The sequence below is a fragment of the Chrysemys picta genome, chromosome 1, assembly GCF_011386835.1.
Source record: "Chrysemys picta bellii isolate R12L10 chromosome 1, ASM1138683v2, whole genome shotgun sequence".
Lineage (NCBI taxonomy): Eukaryota > Metazoa > Chordata > Testudines > Emydidae > Chrysemys > Chrysemys picta.
The window spans coordinates 326,469,107-326,492,886 of NC_088791.1; the positions used below are offsets into that span (position 1 = coordinate 326,469,107).

At 41.6% G+C, this 23,780-nt stretch overlaps 1 protein-coding gene across 4 annotated transcripts in view; it reads left to right on the plus strand.

The window, feature by feature from the left end:
* The first annotated feature begins 6,435 nt into the window (after positions 1–6,435).
* SESN3 (sestrin 3) overlaps positions 6,436–23,780 on the plus strand; it is an 80,821-nt gene continuing 63,476 nt past the window's right edge. For 2 of the 4 annotated variants that reach the window (XM_005309165.5, XM_065581566.1), the window contains exon 1: positions 6,436–6,744. In XM_005309165.5, the coding sequence (XP_005309222.1) occupies positions 6,655–6,744 (90 nt within the window). In that variant the 5' untranslated portion in view covers positions 6,436–6,654. The remainder of the gene's footprint in view (positions 6,745–23,780) is intronic. The other 2 variants (XM_024110891.3, XM_042856032.2) reach the window with 1 other exon arrangement.

The following is a 23,780-nucleotide window of genomic DNA, read 5'->3' on the forward strand; positions in this document are numbered from 1 at the left end:
GCAGGTGCCAAACCTAGTCAGACTTGCTGAGTAATCACAGTTGGTAAAGCTGGGTGCTGCAGCCCAGGGACCTGTCTGAATAGGAGAATCATGGGACTCTGGGACAGGAGTAGGCAGAAGCCGGATATCTGAGGAGGTGCACTCTGGGGAAAGGAAGATGCAGCTTACCCCAGCTGTAACCATGACACATGCATTAATTTTGGAATGTTGGTGGTGGGAATCTGTGCTGTATTTGTGCAATCTCCCTCTCCACCCATTGACTGGGTGGTTTTGACTTTTTACATGACCACAAAACGAAATCAAATTGTAGGTTTGCTAATATCCTTACATTGGGCCACATCCTGCAAGAAGCTGAGCACCGTGCACTTCAGTGGCAGTTCAGGGTGCTCAGCATAGAATTCAGCCCTCAATGTGAATGCTTTTGAATGCACATGTAAGCTCATAGGCCCAGCTCCTCACTGGTATTTAGGCACCTAACTCCCATTGGGAGTGCTATGGAGGCAAGAAGTCATTTGTTTACTTTCTGATTTAGAGTACATGCACCACTGGGGAAAGAGGAGTGCTGGGGCTGTTCAAAATCTTTGTGAATCTGGCATCTTAAAGCCATCTGTGATAAGACATGAGAACCTGCCTAGAAGCTGATGGCTATTATTGTATGGCACTTCCCCCTTTCCATCTCCCAACTTTCAAGATGACACTGGTCCAGTTTCCCTCTGTGTCCTCCTTCAGTAGCTTCTGTCACCCCAGCCCCTGAACATTCTGTCTTCAGCCCCATCTCACCCTTCTTGTAACCCCCTCTTTCAGAACACTGGGCCAAATTCTGCTCTCATTCACAGTGCAAATCCAGAGACTCCATAGGAATCAATGCAGTAATTCCATATTTACCCATGTAAACAGAATTTTGGCCCCCAGTCTCCAGCCCAAACTGCCACTCCTACACCCTGACTTCACTCCTCGCTGATTGCATAGACCCTGTCTCTAACCAGAAGCCAGAGTGGCCTCAACAGTGATGCAAATACATTACAAATAATTATTTGTCATTCATGTAGGAGTGAGGGGCAGCAACATGCTAACAGGCCTCACCTTTTAGGCCAATATATTGGCCTTTCCCGCAGTCCCACTGTCACTCCTTAACTAGCATGACCCTATTTGCTCTCCAAACCGTCCCTATTTATTGTTTTACAGGGTTGGTTGATATGGTCTTAAAGCTGTAGAGCAAGGTAAATAAGTTAGAATACTTAGCAAGTTATAATGCAAACCACAGAAAATATAGAGATAGATAGAGGAAAAATACATTTCATTGCTAGAAAGTGATTTAATGTTTTATAGAATTACACAGCCATGAGAAATTAGAGATGGAAGAGACTTATTAGGTCATCTAATCCATCTCATGGGCCAGTGCATAATTGTTTCCTACGACATACATACTTTTTAGTGCCTTATCTAGTCCTGATTTAAATGCCTCAGATAAAGAAGCTTGCACCTTTCCCTGGAGAGACTATTCCACAATCTATTAGCTCTCACTGTCTCATGTAATTATCGCTACCGTCATTTTGTAAATTAGGATATGTAATTATAAAGTCAGAAAGTTTCATTTTGTATTTTAAAACATTTATGTAATATTATTCAGAGCACAAATATTAACTGCCATCTTTTCTCCCATGATGAATTTAAAATGAAGCAATGCACCAAATCATAAAGGCAGCACTATAGGTTCTTCATCATGTACGGGAACTTACCTCAAGTACCTCTAGCAGCTAGGTGTGGTAGTGCAGTCCTTTTCTCAACCCAGCACCCTCTGCAGGCCAACCTCCTGTGGTATCAGTCCTGGCTCAGGCCCCTTTAAATACAGTTCTTTGTTTGGGTTCCCAATTCAGTCCTATCCCTTCATGGGTTTTACAGTGCTTTACTTGTAGCCAGTATGGGAAACACGCTCAACCACTACTCCAGGTTCCAACCCAGAGACACTAAACACAGCAGCCACATACCGCTTAACTCAATCCTTTGTTGCACTTTCCCTAAACCTCTTCCAACCAGACCCTTTTATCTCCATCCCTATCTCAGGTTCTTCTCTCTCTATAATCCCCACTAGGTAAATTCAGTCAGCAATAACACCTAACTAATTATCAAGCTCCTTTGGCCATAGAAGAGCACCTTTCCTCACTCCCGCAGTTCTAACTTCAGCTAAGGTGCTAGCCCCTACCCCTCCTTTTATGGAAACCTGCTGGGCTCTGATTGGCTCTTCCATGAGGCCTCTCTAGGCAGGCTTGGAGGAGCCAACTTTGCTGGTCCTTTCCTGGCATGGGATGTAGTAGGACTGTGGGACCTCCTGCAGGGAGCCGTAAAGGCCAGGTAGACCCTGTCACACAGCACCTATGGTCACAAGGTGCCATGCTGGATTTCTTGGTGTGCTCTGGAGAAACTATGTATATTTCTCCTCTTAACTGTATTTTCTTGCTTTTGCTCTCTGTTCCAACTTTAACCATGTTTAATGCAGTGTTAACGTATGATTCATAGACTTTTGAGGCCAGAAGGGACCATTAGATCATCTAGTCTGACCTCTTATATAACAGGCCATATAATTTAATCCAGTTACTCCTGTAGTGAGCCCAATAATTTATATTTGATGAAAGCAAGGCATCCAGTCTTGATCTAAAGACTTCAAGAGATGGAGAATCTACCGCTTCTGTTGGTAGTTTGTTCTAGTGGTTAATCACTTCCACTGTTAAAATTTTGTGCAAGAATTGTGACCATTGATTATAAAATCTATGTAAACCAGATTAGGAGAGACCAAAAATGCAGTCCTTTTATAGCTGTTCAATAATCTGTAAAATTAATGTGATGGTCTCATTCCAATTTCTATTTGACAAGTATCTATATCACAAAAACACCCCAGTACATATGGTGCTAACTGGCTTCCTTTGTAGGCAGTCTCAGCAGAAGGATGAAGAACTGAAGGAATTTGCAAACTGAACTACACTCTCACCCCTATATCAGGATTAAAGTTGGGTGGGAAAACATTTAGCAGAAAGTCAGTTTTTTATAAAGGCCCCAATTCTGCAAATGCTTCACTTGAGATCAGTGGAACTGGTCACACACACTTAAAATTAAGCATGTGTGCAAGACATTGAAGTCACATGGCTTCAAGCTAAGCACATGCATATATTTTTGCAGGATTGGGACTACAATGAAAGATATAATCTATTTCATTCCATGGTATTTGGTCAATTATTTCAGTTTTTTTAAAAGGTTTTCTGTTCTTACTCAATAAACCAGTAGCCCCAGTGGTGGCATAGGATGAGAAATCCATTCATGTCCCATCAAGGGCTTTCCTGATGGGCATCTGCAAAAATTTAATTTTGACCCCTTTTGGAGGGGCACATTCTGTGCCCCACCCCTCCTGGCAAGAGCTCGCTTTTCCCTCCCTTCTCCCCCGACTCCAGCAGGAGCTCACTCTTCTCCCTGCAGCCCCAGGGCCCAGAGGAGCTCGCTCTCCCCTCCACCTCAGCCCCGGGGCTGGAGGAGTTCTGTGCCCCTGACGATTACTGGGGGGGCCCATGCCCCAGCTTGTCCCCCTTTGTGCACACCCCTGCTGATTTCCATTACCGTGAGTCATAAAATTGTCCAAGAAAAGGAATATGTAGGAATTTTTGTTTGTGCGCAGAAGCAGTCATCTTCAGAAGAGATACCCAAGAGATTCAGTAGAAAATTTTCTCATAATTCAGTAGAAAATTTTCATTATCTAACAATCCAATTACTGTTTGTTGTATCATTTCAGAAATCACTGCGATACTTCTGTAGTTTTATACAGTTCCACAGCATATGTAATAAGATAGTGTTTTCTGTATTACATAGCCCACAATTGTTTATCTCTAGCATAGGTTTTTGGTTCAAAGTTTGTTTAGTTGGCATTTTTGGCTTTTTGGAGTCCAATAAAGATAATTAATCATAAAATAATACTTGACTACAACATTTCCATTTATGATTAGATTTTGTGTTAGTGCAAAAAAGATTTCTTCGAGTGATGTGGAAAACCCCAGATATGTTTTTATATGTCTCAATTTGTATCTATTATGTCAATAATTGCATAATAAGCACGAATAACACATTTAGGCCCTGGTTATGCAAATTGATCCATGGAGGTGAACCCATGAACTTGCACTGAATCCCATTGAAGCCAAAGGGGCTCTGACTGGCTGGCAGGGTCTGCCCGTGTGGAAATAGTTACAGGACTGAGGCCTTTTTTACATCAGGTATGTTTAGCATAAAGTATTCTGTGCTTTTTCAGGAGGGAGGACAAGGGCAATGATAGGAGTGGAATGATGTTCTGGTTATGGTAGAAATGTTTTGTCAAATTGTGAAGTTTTTCAGTATTTTTTAAAGATAGTCAGACCTTGTATTTATTTAATCTCCTCTGGAGACATAAACTGTTTGACAGTGTCCCTTTATGCAAATCAGTTAGCTAAAAGTTAGGTTACTTAACTTTGCAAAAACAAATGATACTATCAAAGATAAAAATATAGGAACCAGATCATAACTCTTTTTTACAGCCAATTTACAATTACTTTGACAAGATAAAACGTTAAAACAATGTACATAACAAAATAGTAAAACCTATCTTAGGGATTTCAGAGGGCTATAATATTAGAGTGCTAGGTTTCTGTCACAGATAGATCAAATGACTTTATAGTATTATTTTTCAGAGTAGAAATCATATACTATCCTATCATTAATTTCCAGAAATGTATTGAAGTCTCCAGGATTACCCACATGTTTAATGCACATGCATAAGTGCTTAGAACCTAAAATCTAAAGTTATGATAGCCCATAATGGGGGAAATTATAATGACCTGTGGTATAAAAATGTGCAGCACTATTATCAGAAAAAGGGGAGCTACATCTCACCCACTCTGCCCTGTAAATGATATTTGTCTTTGTCCCAGTTATAGCCTCTGTCTCTCTGTGCATTAGCTTGGAGGCTAGAAAACCTGACTCATCATTTTTTAACAATCCTCCCAACCTGAGGCAACACACACACTCTCCAAACATTCCCAAGTCCCAACTTCCCCTAAAGCAAATATCTAATCTCATCCTGCCTGGCAGCACAGCAGTCTTGTTTCTACGTGTGCAAGCAACTGCCTCAAAGCAGGATTTTTTTCCATAAAGCAATTTTTTCTCCAGATAAGCAATCTGATCTGTACACCTTTGGGATGAAGGAGGTAATAATGCTGTCTCTCTCTCTCTTGATAAATAATTGATTAATGCACATTGGGGAGGAAATGGACAATAATCCAAATAAGATGGAGTTGATGCTAATGAACTGGGGAAGATTCTGATGTTTGTAGCCTCCTCAAAGAAGGGGTTTGTGTTTACTCTGCCCAAGAGATTTACAGTGTGTGTGTGTGTGGGGGGCATTTGTACCCTTGTTTGCCCCTGCAAACCAGGAAATTTGGAGGGCAAAAGCAATTTATCTGGTTGCAGCTATGACCAGGCTTCCGGGATTTGAAGCTTGCCATGGTACTTTATGACTTTTTAAAATTCTGGATTGGATTACTGCAATGCGCTCTGCACCAGAGGGCCATTCTGAAGCTCCAGCCAGGGCAGAACTACTATGTCTGCTTGGTGATAGAGCATATCACACTGCTTCTGCTGCACAATTGTGTTTACTTCCTATTAAGTTTGGGGTACAGTTCAAAGTATTGACTCTCATCTGTTGACCTGCACTGTATAAGATTTGGGTCCTGGCTATGAGGAACAGCTCCTCTTTCCTTTGGCAATGACAGCAGTTGAGATCAGTTGACCAGCTTGAGTTAAAAGATCCCTAGCTGATTGGAGTAAACAGCCATGCATGACGCTAGGATAGGCTTCCTCCATGGGTCTGACAGCCTCAGAATTTGCTAGCTTTTCAGGCATGGCGCAAGGCTCAGATTCCCCCTCCCCCTTTCTACATGAGGAAATGGTGGTTTGCTATCTGGGGTGTTTATGAGCAGTATATTTTCCTTTTTTTTCCCTCTTGGCCTTTCTCCTCCTCTCCTCTCCCTTTCCCCTCCGCCTTTCAGCTCCCCCTCTCTCCGATCCTTCTTCCCTCTCTTTCATATTCCAAGCTCTTCCTTGAGTCAGCCCACATCCCCCCAGCAGCCGGAGTTTAAAGGGGTGTGTGTGACTGACGCCTAGTAAGCGTGGGCTCCTTTGCCTCATCTGCATAGCCTCGCCAGTCGCCTTCCATTGGCTGGAAGAAGCCACGCCCTCGTGCTGTGGCCCTGTTCCCCGGCCCAAAGACCGCCCGGAGATAGGAGCCTGCCCCGCCCCCTTGTGCTGCGGCCCCGCCCTTTCCCCCGCCCCTGGCTTGAGGCTGCCCGGAGACGGGAGCCGGCGAGCGTTCTGGTAATTGGTCAGCGTCCTGCGAGCTTGTCTATTGGTTGCTAGTAGCGCGAGTGGGCGTGTCCGGCGCGCGGTGATTGGCGGAGGGCTGAGGGATGTGCGCGGGGGCAAGGGGCTGCCCGGGAGCGGCGTACGGGGTAGCGGCTGGAGGATGGGGATTGCCGGAGGAGCGGGTCAGTGAGCGAGCGCAGCCAGCCCCGCCAGCTCCTCCGGCCCGGGCGCACCCGCTCCCCGTCCCATGAGGAGCTGAGCGGAGCGGAGCGTCGGGGCAGCATGAACCGGGGCAGCGCCGGCTCCATCGGCAGCGCCGCCTCCGCCAGCGAGTACCGGGTCTGCAGCAACTGCCGGAAAGTGCTGAGACAGGTACCCGGGGGGCCGGGGCGCTGCTGGCGTGACGGGGCCGGGACCTAGCGGGGACGGCGGTGGAGCCGGGATGCGGAGCCGTTGGGAATGCGAGGGGGGCGGGACGTGGTGTGGGGGAGGCCGGGCCGCGCCGCTGAAGGGGGCTGCGACCCGGTGGGGTCGGTGCCGGAGCGAGAAGGCTGCGGGTTCGAGGGGGCGGGACCCGAAGAGGTGTGGGTCCGAGGCGGGATACTGGGACTCGGGGGGGACGGCGGTGGAGACGGGACCCAGGCGCGGGGAGCGAAGGAACTGGCTCCTCAGCGCACGGGGGGCGGAGAGAAGGGTAACAGTAGATCTGAGGGGAAAGAGCGAGGTAGCCAGGCACTTTAGCAAGGCGAGGGAGAGAAGAGGGGGCTCGGGAGGATCTGGGGGTGGCAGGTGGGTGAGTATGAGGAGAACGGGCCATAGTCCCAGGATGGGAGGGGGGTGCCAGCCCCAGCACGGTAGAGAAGAGGGGATGGGCAGATCGTCCTTCCCACCCGACACTGGCCCTCTGGCGAAGGTCCCTCTGTTCTGCTTTCACTGATCTCTGCATCTGCCTTTCCCCGGTGTGAGAGATGTTCCCCGGCCCATTGATGTCCCTGTTACCCGGTGAACGCACATCTCCTATTAGTGGGGTTCTTAGTTTCTCGCGGTTCGCACTCCCCCGCCCCTTTTACTGCCTTTCTCCTATTAGCGATTCTGCCTGAGAAATGAAATATACGTGGGGATTTGTAGGGGGTGTGTGTATGTATGTTTTTCAGCAAAAGTGTTTACTAGGATGGATCATCAGAAACACTGGCTCTGGTTTATTCTCGTAGAGTGGGGGTTAGTTTATCCACGTATCACTTAATAAAAATAAATGTATCACTACAATTTATAGGAAACCTTATTTTCAGACTGCTTCTCTGAAATGTAAAGCTTTTGAAAAAAATTCAACTGATTATTAACAGGTCCCCTGACCAGAATGTCCTTTGCGAATATTCTAATCCTTTGCTAACTCCTCTCAACATCTGATTAATTGGGAACATTAGTTAAGGTGCTTTTTGTTTGTCCAGTGCAAATGAATTAAAATTGCTGAGCTGTGCAAATGCATCAGGACTGGAAGACTGAGAAAAATGCAATATTTTTTTTCTCGTCAAGCTCTCTAAATACATTTTGCACCAGGGTTGTTCTTGTAAATATTAAGAAAGCATGTAAGTCAGCGAGCTCAAATATTTGCGCTCTTTGTCCAAAAACTGTTTTTCTTCCTCTGTGGGTCAGTCCAAGTGCCAATCAAAGTTGTTTTTCAAGCCTCTTTTTGCTGCAGTGGGCTGCTGTTTTTTTTGTAAAGGGGTTGGTTTTTGGAAAAGAGGTGTGTGGAGGGAGGGGGAGAAGCATATTTAAAATGCGTGAGAGAGAGGGGTGTGTCTTAATCATGTTTATGGAATACTTTAAGGGAAACAAACTCTTATTAAATGTGTATAGTTGGTATGTGCAGTTATTTTTCCCATAAACTCTTATATTATATTACAGTTGATACTCAGCTCATTGTAGTGCAGCTTGTGAGAAATGTAGTGGATCAGAGAAGTGTATATCATTGCAGTCTAATGTTAACTATTTCACTGCAGGGCCAAACTTTAACTTGCTAATTCATTGTTTTGAGGAAAACAAACACTTAAAGAAAAACTTCTGAGAAGTTAAAAGCCTGAAGCTCTCTCTGTGAGACTTGACATGTTTAAAGGATTGGCTTAACAACTTAATGGTGTCAAATTGGTCTATGTAAAGAGCGGGGAGGGGAACTTGCTTTGTTCTTGTCAAACACAGTTTTTGTTGACTAATAAACTGGTGTTTGGCAATCCTAGTATTTCTAAAATTAAATTGATCTGAAATTTCTTAAAGCCATAGTCTCAAACTGGTGAGTAGGTCTTTTGTTTTATGCCTTTTAATACTAGCAACTGTGGCTATAATATACTTTCTGCTAGCCTGTAACATGCATTACTTTCCTAGTATATGAAAGCATATCCTCTGATGAAATGTTGCTATTCAAGTAAATTATGGAGAATAATGGTGGCATACTTGGGTATCAGGGTGCTGGACACTGCATAGGAACCTAGTTGGTTAAGTGGACGTGAGTAGCTCTCTTTGCTGGCCTGCCTTATGAATTCCCTGCTAGTGGACTGTGCCACTCTTGCTTGAGGATTCATAATTCCAATGGCAGTTATTGAAATTAAATTAAGAGCAAGTGACTTGAGAGGGATATTTTGTGATTGAATTGGTTGTGACGTTATGGCCTCTAGCCTTCAGGCTATCCAACAAACATAGCAATATAAAAACAATGAGGAGTCCGGTGGCACCTTAAAGACTAACAGATTTATTTGGGCATAAGCTTTCGTGGGTGGACTCCTCATAGTCTGTATTCACAAAAACAAACACGGCTACTCCTCTGATACTTGATAGCAATATAAAGCTTGTCTCATTTGCTCTGTAAGTATTTAATATTGTTTGGTGTAATAAAGTCAGTGTAAACTTTAACCTTTTGCACTACATTAGCTAATTTACAAATAGAAAATACAAAATTCTTCTCAGCTGTAAATGAGATGCGAACTTCGATCTGGATCTCAATGTATATGCTAAAATGCCCTGAAGATTGTTGTTGCTTCACCTTGTCTTATGACAATATTCTTTTAAAGCTAACATGACAATACGTTGGAAAAATAACTGCTCATAAAACTTTCTCAATCTGTTCCTACTTTCATCTATTTGAGTCTATATTTTAAATGTCTAAAGTATAGTTTTAGCAACAACTATTCGTGGATGGGGTGATATGGCAGTGAGGGAAAACAAGCCTTTCAGCTTACAATGAAATTCAGAACAAACTGAATTTAAACTCCTCTGGGTGAATTGGGGTATCTTATATTGAAAGATGTAAATGAAGAAAAACTAGACTTAGAGTGCATAGTCTGTTTGTTTTGGATTAATCAAAGTTATGCCTTTTTAAAGATATTTTCAATCTCTGGAGAAAACTAATGCTTTTTTCAGTATGGGAGAGCCCATTGTGCAAAGGCTTGCATAAATAAATAAAAATGCAGTCTTGCTATAGGGATCTAGCAAGCTAGTTCCGTCGTTGCTGACTAAAGGTGAGGTAATACATGCCACTTGAGTAGCAGAGGTAGGTGGAAATGCTGATATTTGCTTATAGAATTTAAGTGGATTTTCAGGAATGTCATCCAGCCAAGTTAAGGAAATGCCACAGTAGTACAGCCAGTTGGATTTGACTGTCTTGCAGAGTAGGCTGAACCAGGCTGGGAAATGGGAAGCACCTGCCAGACCACACACTGCTTTGTGTACTGTCAAGGAATTATACAGTGTGATTTTCTTTAGGGACCTAGTAGTCAAAGTACTAGTGACATGAATGGATCTCTTCATTTTTACAATGTTACACTTAATTTTTAAAGACTTCAGATGAACTTGTATATTTCCTATGTGCGTTCCACTCTTCCTAGTGGTCATGATGTCTCACTTCTCTGTTTTGAGCTATATCACAGCTCTTCAATTTTATGGTCTCTTAATTAGTCACCTGCTGAAATCTCTGATGTGACTTTTTTTTTTCCCTAAGGAGCTCTCAGAATGAATTAGCACACATTGACATGAAAATATGAATAGTGATGCCAACTCATGGTTTTATCACAAAACTTGTGATATTTAGTGTTTGTCTTAGAAGCCCAGCCCCCAAAGTCTTTTTAGTATGTGAGAATTTTAGCTTTCATTTAAAAAAAAAAATTCTAGCACATATGATTGCAAAGAAAAGATTGGAAATGTGAACCCTGAAGGCTCAAAAACTAGAAGGCAAATTTAATAGAATGCCAATTTATAACTTCTTTAAAAAAAATCTCATGATTTTTGAGGGTCTGAGGCATGATGTTTGAACACTTGGAGTTGGCAATATTTCCACCTGCCATAGTTTCTTATCCTATGGTATACACCTGGCTTGCTGGCACAATATTTCTGATTTTAGGCAAAAAGCATTTTATTACTTCAAATTTCTTAGTGTTTTTTGGAAATATTTACAAAAGTGTACACAGCAAGCAGCGACTCCTTTCTTCTAATAACTGAAGTGAAAAGACAAGAATGGTCTTTGATACTTTTCTGACTGCATGGCTCTGTATCTTTCCATACTGCAACCCATTTGGATAATTGTACTCTTTCCTTGTTTAATTATTGGCTTTGCTCTGTGGTATCAGAGTGCTATTGTTCTCAGCATGAGATTCTCACATACACCAATATTGAGCATTCCTGTGTTCTTCCACTTATTCCAAAAAAGTGGAGTAAAAACATGGGTGGCAGGTGAACCGGCCATTGGGGGAGGCTAGCCCCTGGCACCTCCCCTTCTGCCCAAGACCCCGCCCCTCATCCTCCTCTTCCATCCCTCCCCACTGTGGCTGCCAGACCCCCAGCCCCGGGCCGCCTGAGTGCCGCTAGCCCCAGAGCACTGGGTGGGTAGGGCCATGCTGGGCTGTTTGGGGAGACTCCACCTCCTCCAGCTTATGATACCCATGAGTAAACATATTTTTTGTTTTTCTAATTTCATTTCTGGAAGTTAAAAAATGGAACAGTTAAATTTTCATTGGTGGTCTGAGCAGAAAATATCCTCTACTGAAATGTCATAGTCTTGCAATGAAGAGAAGAACATGTTGTCCTCTTGGGCAAAATTCAGCTACAACAGACGATACAGAGGGAGTGAGAGCTAAGGAGAGTTTGGTTGCAGGGAGTGTTCAGTGGCCTGGGGGAAGCCAAGTAGTATAACCTAACTACAAGAAGGGCTAGAAAAGAAACTTATTGGATCCTTTGCACCTAATAAACTTACGCTAAATATAGGTCAATAACACCCTCTCCCCACAAAAACAAACCAACTCAAACCAAAAAAACAAAAACACAACCCCTGCAAGAGTAAAAAATAATGCAGGCAGAAGTCCAGCGGCAAAGTGGGGGTATCCAGTTTATTGCACTGAATGCAGCATGAACAATGCCTTGCGGACAGGTATTGTATGTGTGCAGTTGATACAAGCAACTCATAGCCCTCAGATGTAGTATAGGCTCTTGAGGCTAGAGTGGCTGAACTGGAGGAGGTAAGGGAAACAAAAAGCTACATTGAGGAGACTTCCAGGGTTTCAGTAGTGTTCCCATTCCAGTCTGACATCTTGTGCTGTTGGGAGGATGAAAGTCTCGGGGATGGAGAACATCAACAATCCCGTAGTTGGGAACTTCCTTCCAGGTGATGTCATGGTATCCTCGCTCTGCAGATACCCCTCCTAAGGAGGGAGCCCCAGTTACTACCAGGAGCAAGTAACTCAAGGGATTTGATTATTAGAAATATAAATAGTTGGGTTTGTGATGGCCATGAGAGCCACATAGTTAATTGTCTGCTGGGTGTGAAGGTTGCAGATCTCCTGAGATGTCTAGATAGACTTGCATGCAGTGCTGGGGAGGAGCCAGTGGCTATAGTACATATAGGTACCAATAATACAAGGAAACGTAGGGGAAAGGATCTGAAGACCAAATTTAGGCTGCTAGGTAAGAGCAGAGAGTAAAGTCCAGGACTTCCATGCTAGCAGTCTCTGAAATGCTTCCAGCTCCATGCACAGAGCCAGAAAGACAGGCAGAACTGAAGGGGTTTAATACACGGATGAGACAATGGTGTAGAGAAGAGAGTTCTTGGTTTATTAGGAACTGGGGAAGACTTTTGGGGAGGGAGGAGCCTAAACAGGAAGGATGGGCTCCACCTAAAACCAAAATGGAACTAGACTGCCGGCATGTAAAATTCTCTATAACCTTTTAATTTTTTAAACTAAGGGCATGGAGATAGTTGTCAGGTGTGGAAGGGCACACAGTTGAGGTGGAGACATCCCTTAGGGATGGATTTATTAAAGTGGGTAGGAAAGAAGTTGGCAAAGTACAGATAGGAGCTAGTGAGGAATAACTATTTAAATCTAAACCATTTAAACCATTTAAATCTAACACATGAAGACAAGCAACTGAATATTGACCGTGTATAAGTGCTAATAACTGTAGAAGTCTAAATACTGTAGTAAGATGGGTGAACTAGAGTGCCTGGCATTAAATGAGGATATTGATATAATAGGCATCACTGAAACTTGGTGGAATGAGAATAATCAATGGGACACGGTAATGCCAGGGTACAGGAATGACAGAGTAGTTCATGCTGGTGGGGAAGTAGCACTATTTGTGAAAGAGAGCATGGTCAAATAAAGTAAAAATCTTAAATGAATCAAACTATACCATAGAGACTCTGGGTAGAAATTACATACTTGAATAATAAGAGTATAGCAGTAGAATTATACTGTCACCATCCTGATCAGGTGGTTGGCAGTGATTGTGAAATGCTTAGGGATATTAGAGAGGCTTCAAAAACAGAAAACCGAATAATAATGGAGGATTCCAACTATCTGCATATTGAGTGGATATATGTCACCTCAGGAAGGGATGCAGAGATAAAATTTCTAGACACCATAAATGACTACTACTTGGAGCTGCTAGTCCTGGAACCCACAAGGGGAGAGGCAATTGTTAACTTAGTCTTAAACTCTGAGGTGAAACGTTTCCGTTTTCAGTCATATTTTTCAAACCTGAGAATTTTGACTGGAAACGGAAACCTTTCCCCCGCAAACAGTTGAAAAACTGGAAAATTTTCACCAAACTGAAAATTCGGTGACAACGGCTGGTTTGGTCCAAAAGCCATTTTCCATCAGACAAACACAACAAAGCAAAACATTTGATGGAAAAAGTGTCTCCAAGCTCCAAGTACTAACCCTTCCCGGCGCCGGCTCGGCTGCTCTGGTGGCATATGGAAGGAGCAGGAGATGGGTTATAGCCAGGGTGCTGTCTGTTTCCTGCCCCCTCACCCGCCCCAAGGAGGGAATAACTAGTGGGCAGCCGGGCCTACTCCGGCCTAAGGTCCGGGTATCCCATGTAGAGGTGTACGGGAGTCCTTACTGCCTTGCGTGGGTGCATGGTCCAAATCACAGTCTATCATCTTGGAATGCCCGGAACTACAAAGGCAAGACAGTGCTATGTGGGAGTATGGGCAGCAGAACGGGCCCAAGACAGTATCCCTATGAGCTTGGCAATGCAGCAAGTGATAGCTGGAAGCCAGGTATATTAACAAGGCCCAGTGCTGTCAGGGCCTGCTGCCTTCATGGCTGGTAGCACTGGAATGGGTTACCTAGGGAGGTAGTGGAATCTCCTTCCTTAGAGGTTTGACAAAGCCCTGGCTGGGATGATTTAGTTGGGATTGGTCCTGCTTTGAGCAGGGGGTTGGACTAGATGACCTCCTGAGGTCCCTTCTAACCCTGATAGTCTATGAGTCTATGAAATGGACCATAGGGTCTGGTCCAAGAGGTGAATATAACTGAACTGCTTGGTAATAGCGACAATAATGTAAATTTAACATCTTGGGGAGGGGAGGAATGTCAAAGAAACCCACCTCAGTAGCATTTAACTTCAAAAATGGGAGCTACCCAGAAATGAAGAAGCCAGTTAAATGGAAATTAAAAATAAGTCAAACTTGCAAACTTCATGAAGTCTATTTAAAAATACCATGATAGATGCTCAAATTAAATGTATATCCTAAAAACAGTAAGAGGACCAAAACAATGCCATCATGTCTAAACAGCAGAATAAAAGAGGTGGTTAGAGGCACCTTTAGAACTTGAAAGTCAAATCCTAGTGAGGGAAATAGAAACAGAGCATAAACTCTGGCGAGTCACGTGAAAAGTAAAATAAGACAAGCCAAGAGAGAATTTGAAGAACAACTAGCGCACAGACTAACAGCAAAAAATGTAAATACATCAGAAGCTAGAAGCTGAAAGGTATTTACTATAGCGTCAATTTTAAAGTCTTCAGCGATGATCCTGGCAAACATAGGCCAATAAGCCTAATTTCAGTAGCAGGCAAATAGTTTGAAATTGTAGTAAAGAACAGAATTCTAAGACCCATAGATGAACATGATGTATTGGGAAAAGTCAACATGGCTTTTATAAAGGGAAATCATACCTCACCAATCTATATATATTAGAATTCTTTGAGGGTGTCAACAAGCATGTCGATGAGAGTGATCCAGTGGATATAGTGTACTTGGACTTTCAGAAAGCCTTTGACAAGGTCCCTCATGAAGGCTGTTAAGCAAAGTAAGCAGTCCCGGGAGAAGAAGAAAGGTCCTCTTATGGATCAGTAACTGGTCAATACCAGGAAAAAAGAGAAAACAAGGGATAGGAATAAATGGTAGGCTTTCATAATGGAAAGAGGTAAATAATGTCCTCCAAGGATCTGCACTGGGACCTATGCTGTTCAGTGTATTCATAAATGATCTGGAACAATGAGGTGGCAAAATTTGCAGACGGTACAAAATTACTTAAGATAGTGAAGTCCTAAGATGACTGTGAAGATTTGCAAAGGGATCTTACAAAGCTGGGTGACTGGGCAACTGAATGGTAGATGAAATTCAGTGTAGATAAATGCAAAGTAATGCACACTGGAAAACCTAATCCCAACCATACATACAAAATGATGGGGTCTAAGTTAGCTATTACCACTCAAGAAAGAGGTTTCAGAATCATTCAGAATAGTTCTCTGAAAACATCTGCTCAATGTGCAGCAGCAGTCCAAAAAGCTAACAATGTTAAGAATCATTAGGAAAGGGATAGATAATAAAACAGAAAATATCATAATGTCACTATATAAATCCATGGTACACCCACACCTTGATTACTGCTTGCAGTTCTGGTTACCCCATCTCAGAAAAGATATCTTAGAACTGGAAAGAGCATAGAGAAGGGCAATAAAAATGATTAGGTGTATTGAACAGCTTCCATATGAGGATAGACTAAAAAGACTGGATCTGCTCATCTTAGAAAAGAGGCCGCTAAGGGGGGATATTATAGAGGTCTATAAAATCATGAATGGTGTGGAGAAGGTGAATAGGGAAGTGTTGTGTTATGTGAATGGGTAAACAGCAAGAGCCATGGCTCACCTGATTAAATTAATAGGCCTCAGGTTTAAAGTAAACAAAAGGAAGTACTTCTTCACACAGTCAACCTATGGAATTTGTGGCCGGGGGATGTTATGAAGGCCAGAAGTATAAATGAGTTCAAAAAGCATGAGTTAGCCAAGATGGTCATGAATGCAATGCAGGGCATAGGTCCCTACACCTCCAACTGCCAGAAGCTGGGACTGGACAACAGGGCGTGGATCACTTGTAATTGCCCTGTGCTGCTCATTCCCTCTGAAGCATCTGCCCTGGCCACAGTCAGAAGACCGGATACTGAACTAGATGGGCCATTGTTCTGACACAGTGTGGCTGTTCCTATGTTCTCACCAGTCATTCACTTCCTGAATTATAGGGAAGCAAGGAAATACAGATGACAAGGAGGGTTTTTTCCACAGGAGGCCTCTAGATTGTTCACTGGGCTATATTAACTGTTTTAATTATTTTACCTATTGTTTTAACTTACTTCTGTTAGTAGTAAGTGATATGTTCCAGTACTCAACAGATTATTGGTATGTTCTCCTAACTCACCAGATTGAGTTAGGAGACCTGGGTTTTGTTCTCTGCAGTGCTAATTAGTTTTACTATGACCAGGGAATTTGAGAGATAAATTCAGTGATTTGTTTATCTGTAGAACAGGGCTAATGCTCATTTACTGTGAGAATGTGCTTTGAGATTTGTAGAAGAAAAGTCCATTGGAAGTTAAGTATTAAGTTTCTCCTTTCCATTTTGGAGAGAAGTCAAAAATACTGCTCTTTATTTGGATATTCATTTCCACTGGCTTGGGAAGTTGGAGGAAGAGAGAATAGTCACTGAATTCTCCATTCTACCCTGATCTTACTCAGTGAGGTGGTTTAGGTTGTGCATTTATTGTCTGCGTCTCATTTCCACTGTGGATAATAGGGCAATTAACAATTGTAACACGCCATAGTTCGCTCTCTGGAGCTGAATATCTGGTTTTCTGTGGGTGGGTAAGTCTGTCCTTACTAGAGTCCTGCCCATCAGAAAAGAAGCTCAAATTGTAGGAGGAAGAAAGTTCTATGACGACTTCTTAACCATCACAGTAGGGACCTAAATGGTGATTTTTATTTTATTCTCGTAGTCTGCATCTGTAATCCCATCCATCCCAAAATCTCTTTACTAGTGTTTCCTCCGCAGTAGAGCCTGGTGGCATATGCCACCTTAGGTAGAGTTTGCAGAAAAGCTATGCAGATATAACTGCAATATTGTGTGGAACTGTTACAAGAACAGACGCATTAACCACAAATGGATTTTAGTTGTTGTTGGATAGTTAACTGTGAGCCAATATTTTAAACATGCTAGAAAAGTAACTGATGTTCTTTCCTAACAAAAAATAGCTTTCCCTATTAAAATTCATCACCAGATAAAGGACTTTTTGGCACTTTAGCCTGGACATTTGCACTAGTATTGTTGGTAGCATGGGATGCCATGTTCAAAAATGATGTTTTTAAAGATCCATTTTTAAACTAAATCTATCCAAAGTGGGCATGTGTTTGGTTTGAAGACCATGTTTCATATGAATGCAGGATTCCCCCCCCCTCCCCCAAGTGCTTCAAGATCATTACATGTGAACTTCTAAATAGACCAGAATAGGGGTTGCGAATTGGCTGGCTTGTTGCTGCATTAGATCTCAAGTAGCGCATTTAACAGAAATTACAGAAGAGTGAAACCCATTTCCATTACGGAGCATCCTTCTCTATGTAGATAGCAACCAAAGTTGAGTTATGTCCAAAAATCAGTAGTGGAATTCTGTCTCCTTATTGTTCAGCTGCTTGATAGATGGCTAGAGAAAGTTTCATTCGGAAAGTAAACTGTTGTACAAAAGTCCCATGCTTGTATCATTACTGGTATATCCTCAAGAGATTTGGTAACTGGAGGAATACTTTCATTTAATTTTAAAGAAACTCTTCAAGGAATATTTACTTTAAATGTCTGTTTTAACCCACCAATCCACTTAGTTGTTTGAGGTAGGCTTCTTAATGGAAATTAAGAGTTGTAAACTTGGGCTAGATACCACACAATATTTCACCTCTCAAGGATCATGCTGTCTAAATAGTCAAGGTTTAGAAGAAGCAATTATTGATACTGAGTTGCAATATTTCAATATGCTTAATTGAAATTAATTTAAGTGATACTGTACATAATAGTGTTTATTTAGAACTTTGTCCCACCTATCAAGTTTCACTGATCATGTCTGGTGCAGACTGAAGGCTTTTTAAGAAGAAAACCTATGCTGTAGGCCTTGTTTCTATCAGAAATTTACCCTAGTTCTATTAGTCAGTGTCAAGACACCAATGTAACTGCCCTGGTGCAGACCCCCAAGTGCAGATGAGGAAGCTGTGATCTGTGCAGAAACTCTGCTAGTAGTCTGACTAGCATCAATGGAACTTCCATGCTGGTTTTATCTTGTGAACGAGTGTAGCTGTGTTGGTGACCGACTATTCGGTTGCTAGATTTGGGGCAGATTACCAATGTAGGCAAGGTCTTTAGCCTGTAATGCTGCATAGTTAAGCTAGTGCAGAACTATCAGGTTAACAGCTTCCTTTATTTTAGCTCAAACTCAAGAGATTTTTATTTATTCACAGTTTCTCTAATTAATAGTTTACTGAAATTGGAGGACCCATTTGGGGGGAGGTTTGTTTGATTGAAGCACTAATGCCTCTTTTATCTTTATCCCACTAGAAAATGAGTTACTGGTATCACATGCTTCTTCACTTGATGCACATGGAAAGCAAATAATACAGTTTTGTCAAATAAGAATTTGCCACTCTCTGGCCAGAAAGAGACTCCATGTCTTTAAGATCTTACTTATAAAATTTTTTTTGTCACTTAGTTTATTTTGTGAAATATTCTAGTTCCATAATTGTTTGAGTTCTTCAGATACTTAGTTTCTCAATATATAAAACGGGCCTGGTCTTCATGCAAACTTTGTACTGGTATAACTCACTTAAGAGTGTAACTTTATTTATTTTTTTAAAAACTGATAGTTGTACTTGTACAACCTCTAGTCTGGATGCAGTTAGCTTATTCCTGTGTGGGAAGGGGAATAAGCTATACTGGTTTAAATACTTCTATACCAGTATAATTGTATCTACAGTGTGGGGTGGGGGTTGTATCATTTTACCACTGTACCTGTGTAGTTACAGTGGTACAACTTTTGCATGAGGACACAAGTTATTACTGTCTGAACAGTTGGAAGTATAAAATGTAGCTTGTGTATTTTGTTTGCACTGTACTAACAAAAAAGAAACACACATTTTCACCACTCCATGAGATCTGTCTCAAACAAAAGCATTTTTTTAAACAAATCTGGGGAGGTGTAAAGAGAACTGGATCCCAATACTGTAGTTAAAGAATACTTTAAACATACCCTCAAAATGAAAAGAGAATAAAATTACAAAGTATTCTTAAAGCACAGTCTAAAACAGGGTGTCAGACTTTTTCATAATGTGGACCTCATCCTAAGAGTGTCTTCTGAAACATCTTCCATTTGTACTACTACTCCTGTTTTTAATCACATAATGTCCCCGTGGACTCAGGACACACAGGGTCCAGATACCCAAGAGAATCACCATAGAATAAGCATCACTACAGAATACAATCTGTGGAACCAACTGATTGTGTACAATATTATTGTACTATAAAAATGTATTATATAAGGTATCATATAAAAATGGTGACACACTGGTCATAAATATAACTGTGCAATGTATGTATGGGTGGCGTGTAAAGAGTTATTGTGTGTGCTAGAAATATGTTCCTAAAGTATGTTTTGGGGGCAGACTTAATGAACAAGTTTTCTTACACAAAGAAATGTAGATTTGCCTATCTGAGTCAAGCTTTGTAAGCCATAGATAATGAAGGTACACTTACATATAAGACAACTCCCACCTGTTTATGCTCTCTGTATGTGTGTATATATGTCTCCTCAATATTTATTCCACTCTATATGCATCCGAAGAAGTGAGTTGTAGTCCACGAAAGGTTATGCTCTAATAAATTTGTTAGTCTCTAAGGTGCCCCAAGTACTCCTGTTCTTTTTGCGGATACAGACTAACACGGCTACTACTCTGAAACCTTACATATAAGGTAAACAAAGCAATCAAGTGGCAGAGGCAACAGCTTGGTGAGCACAGCAAGAGAGACCCTGGAGTCTGAACCCCCACAGGATTTTGAGGCAAAGATAATGGACTTTGGGAAATGTGCAGAAACTCTGCTAGTAGGCCAACAGGCTGGTGTGTGTGCTGTCTCTTTGGAGGTAGTGAACCTAATTTCTGAGAGTGTCCCGTGAGAGGAACTAGATGCTGCAGAGGCATTTCTGGGCAACTCTAGAACTGGGGTTCACTGAGTGTACTGACAAGGCAAGGTTTAGACTGGTACAGTCTCAAAGAGTTTGCTGATAAGGCAGACAGACTGGTGTGGCAGGAACCTGACACATAGTCTAAACTCTAGCAAACCTCTCCCTTGCTGAGGCAGAGAGGTAGCACAGTAGCTTAGGTTCTGGGTGCCCTGAGCAGTGTCCTGGGGCTGCTACAGCAAATGATTATGTGAAAAGATAACATTTGGGAAGTACTTAATGTATTTCTAACTTCTCTTACTGTGCTTTAGCTGGAAACTAGCAGGAAATCCTGTGGCCTAGTCTACACTAAAAAATTACTTCAATATAACTGTTGTTCAGGGGTGTCAATAATTCACACCCCTGAGAGATGTAGTTATATCAACCTAAGTGCCAGGGTAGACGGTACTATGTCAGCGGGTGAGCTTCCTCCAACATAGCTGCCGCCTCTTGTGGATATGGAGTTAAGCTGATAGAGTGCTCTCTCTTGTCGGCTTGGAGCATCTTCACCAGAAGCGCAACAGCGGCACTGCTGCACCATTGTAAATTTGTAGTGTAGACCTACCCTGTGTCTTATGTCCTTCAAGCTCCCTGTGTACCATAACAAAGTGCTCTGCAGGCTACCATTTGTCCATGGACCACTGATAGGTTTAGACCAACAATTCTTGTAAATGTAAAAACAAAAAAAAACCTATGCTGTCTTTAAGTACAAAGGCCAAGAGAAATCCAGACTTGTGGCTAAAAGTTATGAGGGATAGAACAGCTCTTTAGATTATCTCTTGAGATGCAGAAATTTCCATAGGGAATTGACTTAGAATTCTTTTTAAAATTCAGGATTTTCATAATTGATGGAGTTAAACATTCATAAGCAAAATGTATATTTTGATTAGTGCACTTCAAATCAAAATTATTCAATATAACTGTGCCCTTCTTAGAATGTTTAAAAAGAACTCGGTTCACCTTTATATTTCACATCAGAGAAGTCCAATTAGTATAAACCCTGAAGTTTAATGCTTACTAGGGAGGAGTGGACATGAAGATTACTCAACTACCTAATATCAGAGGGGTAGCCGTGTTTGTCTTGATCTGTAAAAAGCGACAGAGTCCTGTGGGACCTTATAGACTAATGGACATATTGGAGCATAAGCTTTTGTGGGTGAATACTCAACTACCTAATGTTTTCACACACACATACTTAGTCACATTATAGTTTTTAATTCCTAAATTATTTGATCTATAGAGTTGCCCACCAGCCAAAAAAAGTGTTTGTGATTGAGGAAGAAAATACGAGTTGTTTTGACCTAAAACTTTTTTTTTTTTAAAGGGCTACTGACCTGTGTATCTCGTCTGTGCTGTTGACTACATTGGAGTCACTTTAACTGAATATCAACAAATAGAACTGAAAGTCATATGTATTCTCTTGTTTGTATGAATTTGGCAGTTGGAAATCATTAAATATGAAAGCACCCATACAGAATAGTGAACCAGACCCAACTTAACAGTGTATACTTGTAAATATGTTTAAGATTTCATACTCTAACTATATTCCCTTTGCTACTAATTAATATATTTGAAGAGTTTCTTAAACATATGGTTCTAAATCTGTTTTAATATAGTTATGCCTTTTAAATGAAAGCTTTTAATAAAATCATTCCCTCAGATTTGTTTGAAATACTTTTCAGTTTGTAAATCCCCTCCTTTGTTGATCAGAGATGTGGAAATAGTAATTTGCTGTTGAATTTAGAAATTTTATGTAGATCTCTAATGAAACCAGGATCCTACACAGTCAAAATAGTTGGCTCTCATCCAGTTTGAAAGAACACTTGACATGATGCTTTACTACAATACATTCATGTCTTGCAATCAACTGTGCATCAAACATGCAAATACTTGCTAGCTGGCCAGAGTAAAAACCTTGCTCTCTGAAAGATAGCATCTGGATTTTCTTATTCTACTGATCATTTGCTAGACTATTCTGATACCTAATTTAGAGACTGAAAACTGGGGCAAACCTATATTTAATATAAACCAATAGTGTTTAACTCTAAGTCAAGTTGACTTTAAAATTGTTACACACACAACAGCTATGTAAAATTAAACCTGATTGGAAAGATTTGATTAGGCCACTTTTCTTTATTTAGATACAATTTTAATTTTTAAATGCTGCGTACTCTGGTCATGGTTACAGGGCACTTCTGTCCCCTTTCTGGTCTCTGAATGTACCACCTCCATTGTTAGGCCTTGTGCTTGTGTTGGGGCATCTAAGGGCTAGTCTACACTGGCAACGCTTTAACGTGGCTTGTGTAGTCACGGCAGAGTGCTGGGAGAGAGGTCTCCCAGCGCTCTAAAAAACCCACCTCCACGAGAGGTATCACTACCAGCACTGTGAGCGCGGGTCCCAGCACTGGTGCACTGTCTACACTGGCTCTTTACAGCACTGAAACTTGCTGCGCTCAGGGGTGTGTTTTTTCACACCCCGAGTGAGAAAGTTGCAGCACTATAAATTGCCAGTGTAGACAAGTTCTAAGAGTCATCCTGTCAGGAATCTGTGACCAGAGGTGCATAGTGACCAAAAAGGTCTGAAAACCAAAGTATTGTTTGTTTTAGCAGTAGGAACAAAGCTTTTTGGCGGGGAGGGGAGGAAAGGATTTTAAAAGTCTACATGTGCCATGAATCCTAACTTCTTTGAGCACCCCCTCCTTCCCTCCCTCCCAGTGGGTCCCTGTGTCTCAGTCTGGTTCACCAGAACAGATGGCTCTCAGGTGTCCCTTTAAATCCTGCCACAGTGTTTCTGTTTTCCTGTTTTTTGGAAGATCATTGGTCATTCCTAGTGAGAACCATTTCTGTAGGTTGGATGGAGACAGTGAGAATTATAAAAGTTAACAGTTCTGGTATTGTCCCTTAAAGACTCTCACATCTCTCAGTTGATGGGTGGCTATCTGAAGCCATCTTTTTTGTTTCTGACTGTATTCCAGAGCAACCCCCAGTGAGTTAAATGAATATAGTCATCCAGAAAATCTCTCAATATAACAGGCCAACACATTGTCAATAAATTATTATAGGGAACCTCCAAATCATCACAACTTCCAATTCTGGCTTTAGACAAGGTAACTGAGATTTGCTTTTCAGACTTAGCTGTGGTTCTAACTTCTACTAGTAACATTTATCTGCAGTACTGACTACATTCATCAGTAATGGGAGCCAAATTATTGAACTTAATTTACTCTCCCATTCTATTTTTTCCTCCTCAACTCCCTCCCTTGTAGTAGTACAAGGAATAAGACACCTTGTCATAGCTGGATATCTGTCCAGCCACTAGTTTTTAAGTCAATTTAATGTAAGTTAATCTGCAACCATATGCTTTTTTAATCAATTCTTTTAAGTGATGTGACTCCTGAGTAGAAATGTTAAGTCTTTGTGGAAAGAGATGCATTGAAACAGCAAATTGGGTGTACATCTCCTTTAAAATAAGTTAGATTTAAATTAATAATCTCCCAACCCATAATAGCAAAGACTGAATCTGCCAAAACACCTGAAACAAACTAGGTTATAGACATATTTGTCTCCAGTTTTAATTTTTTCCTCAAAACTTTTTTAACCAGGTTGTTTTGGCTGCCA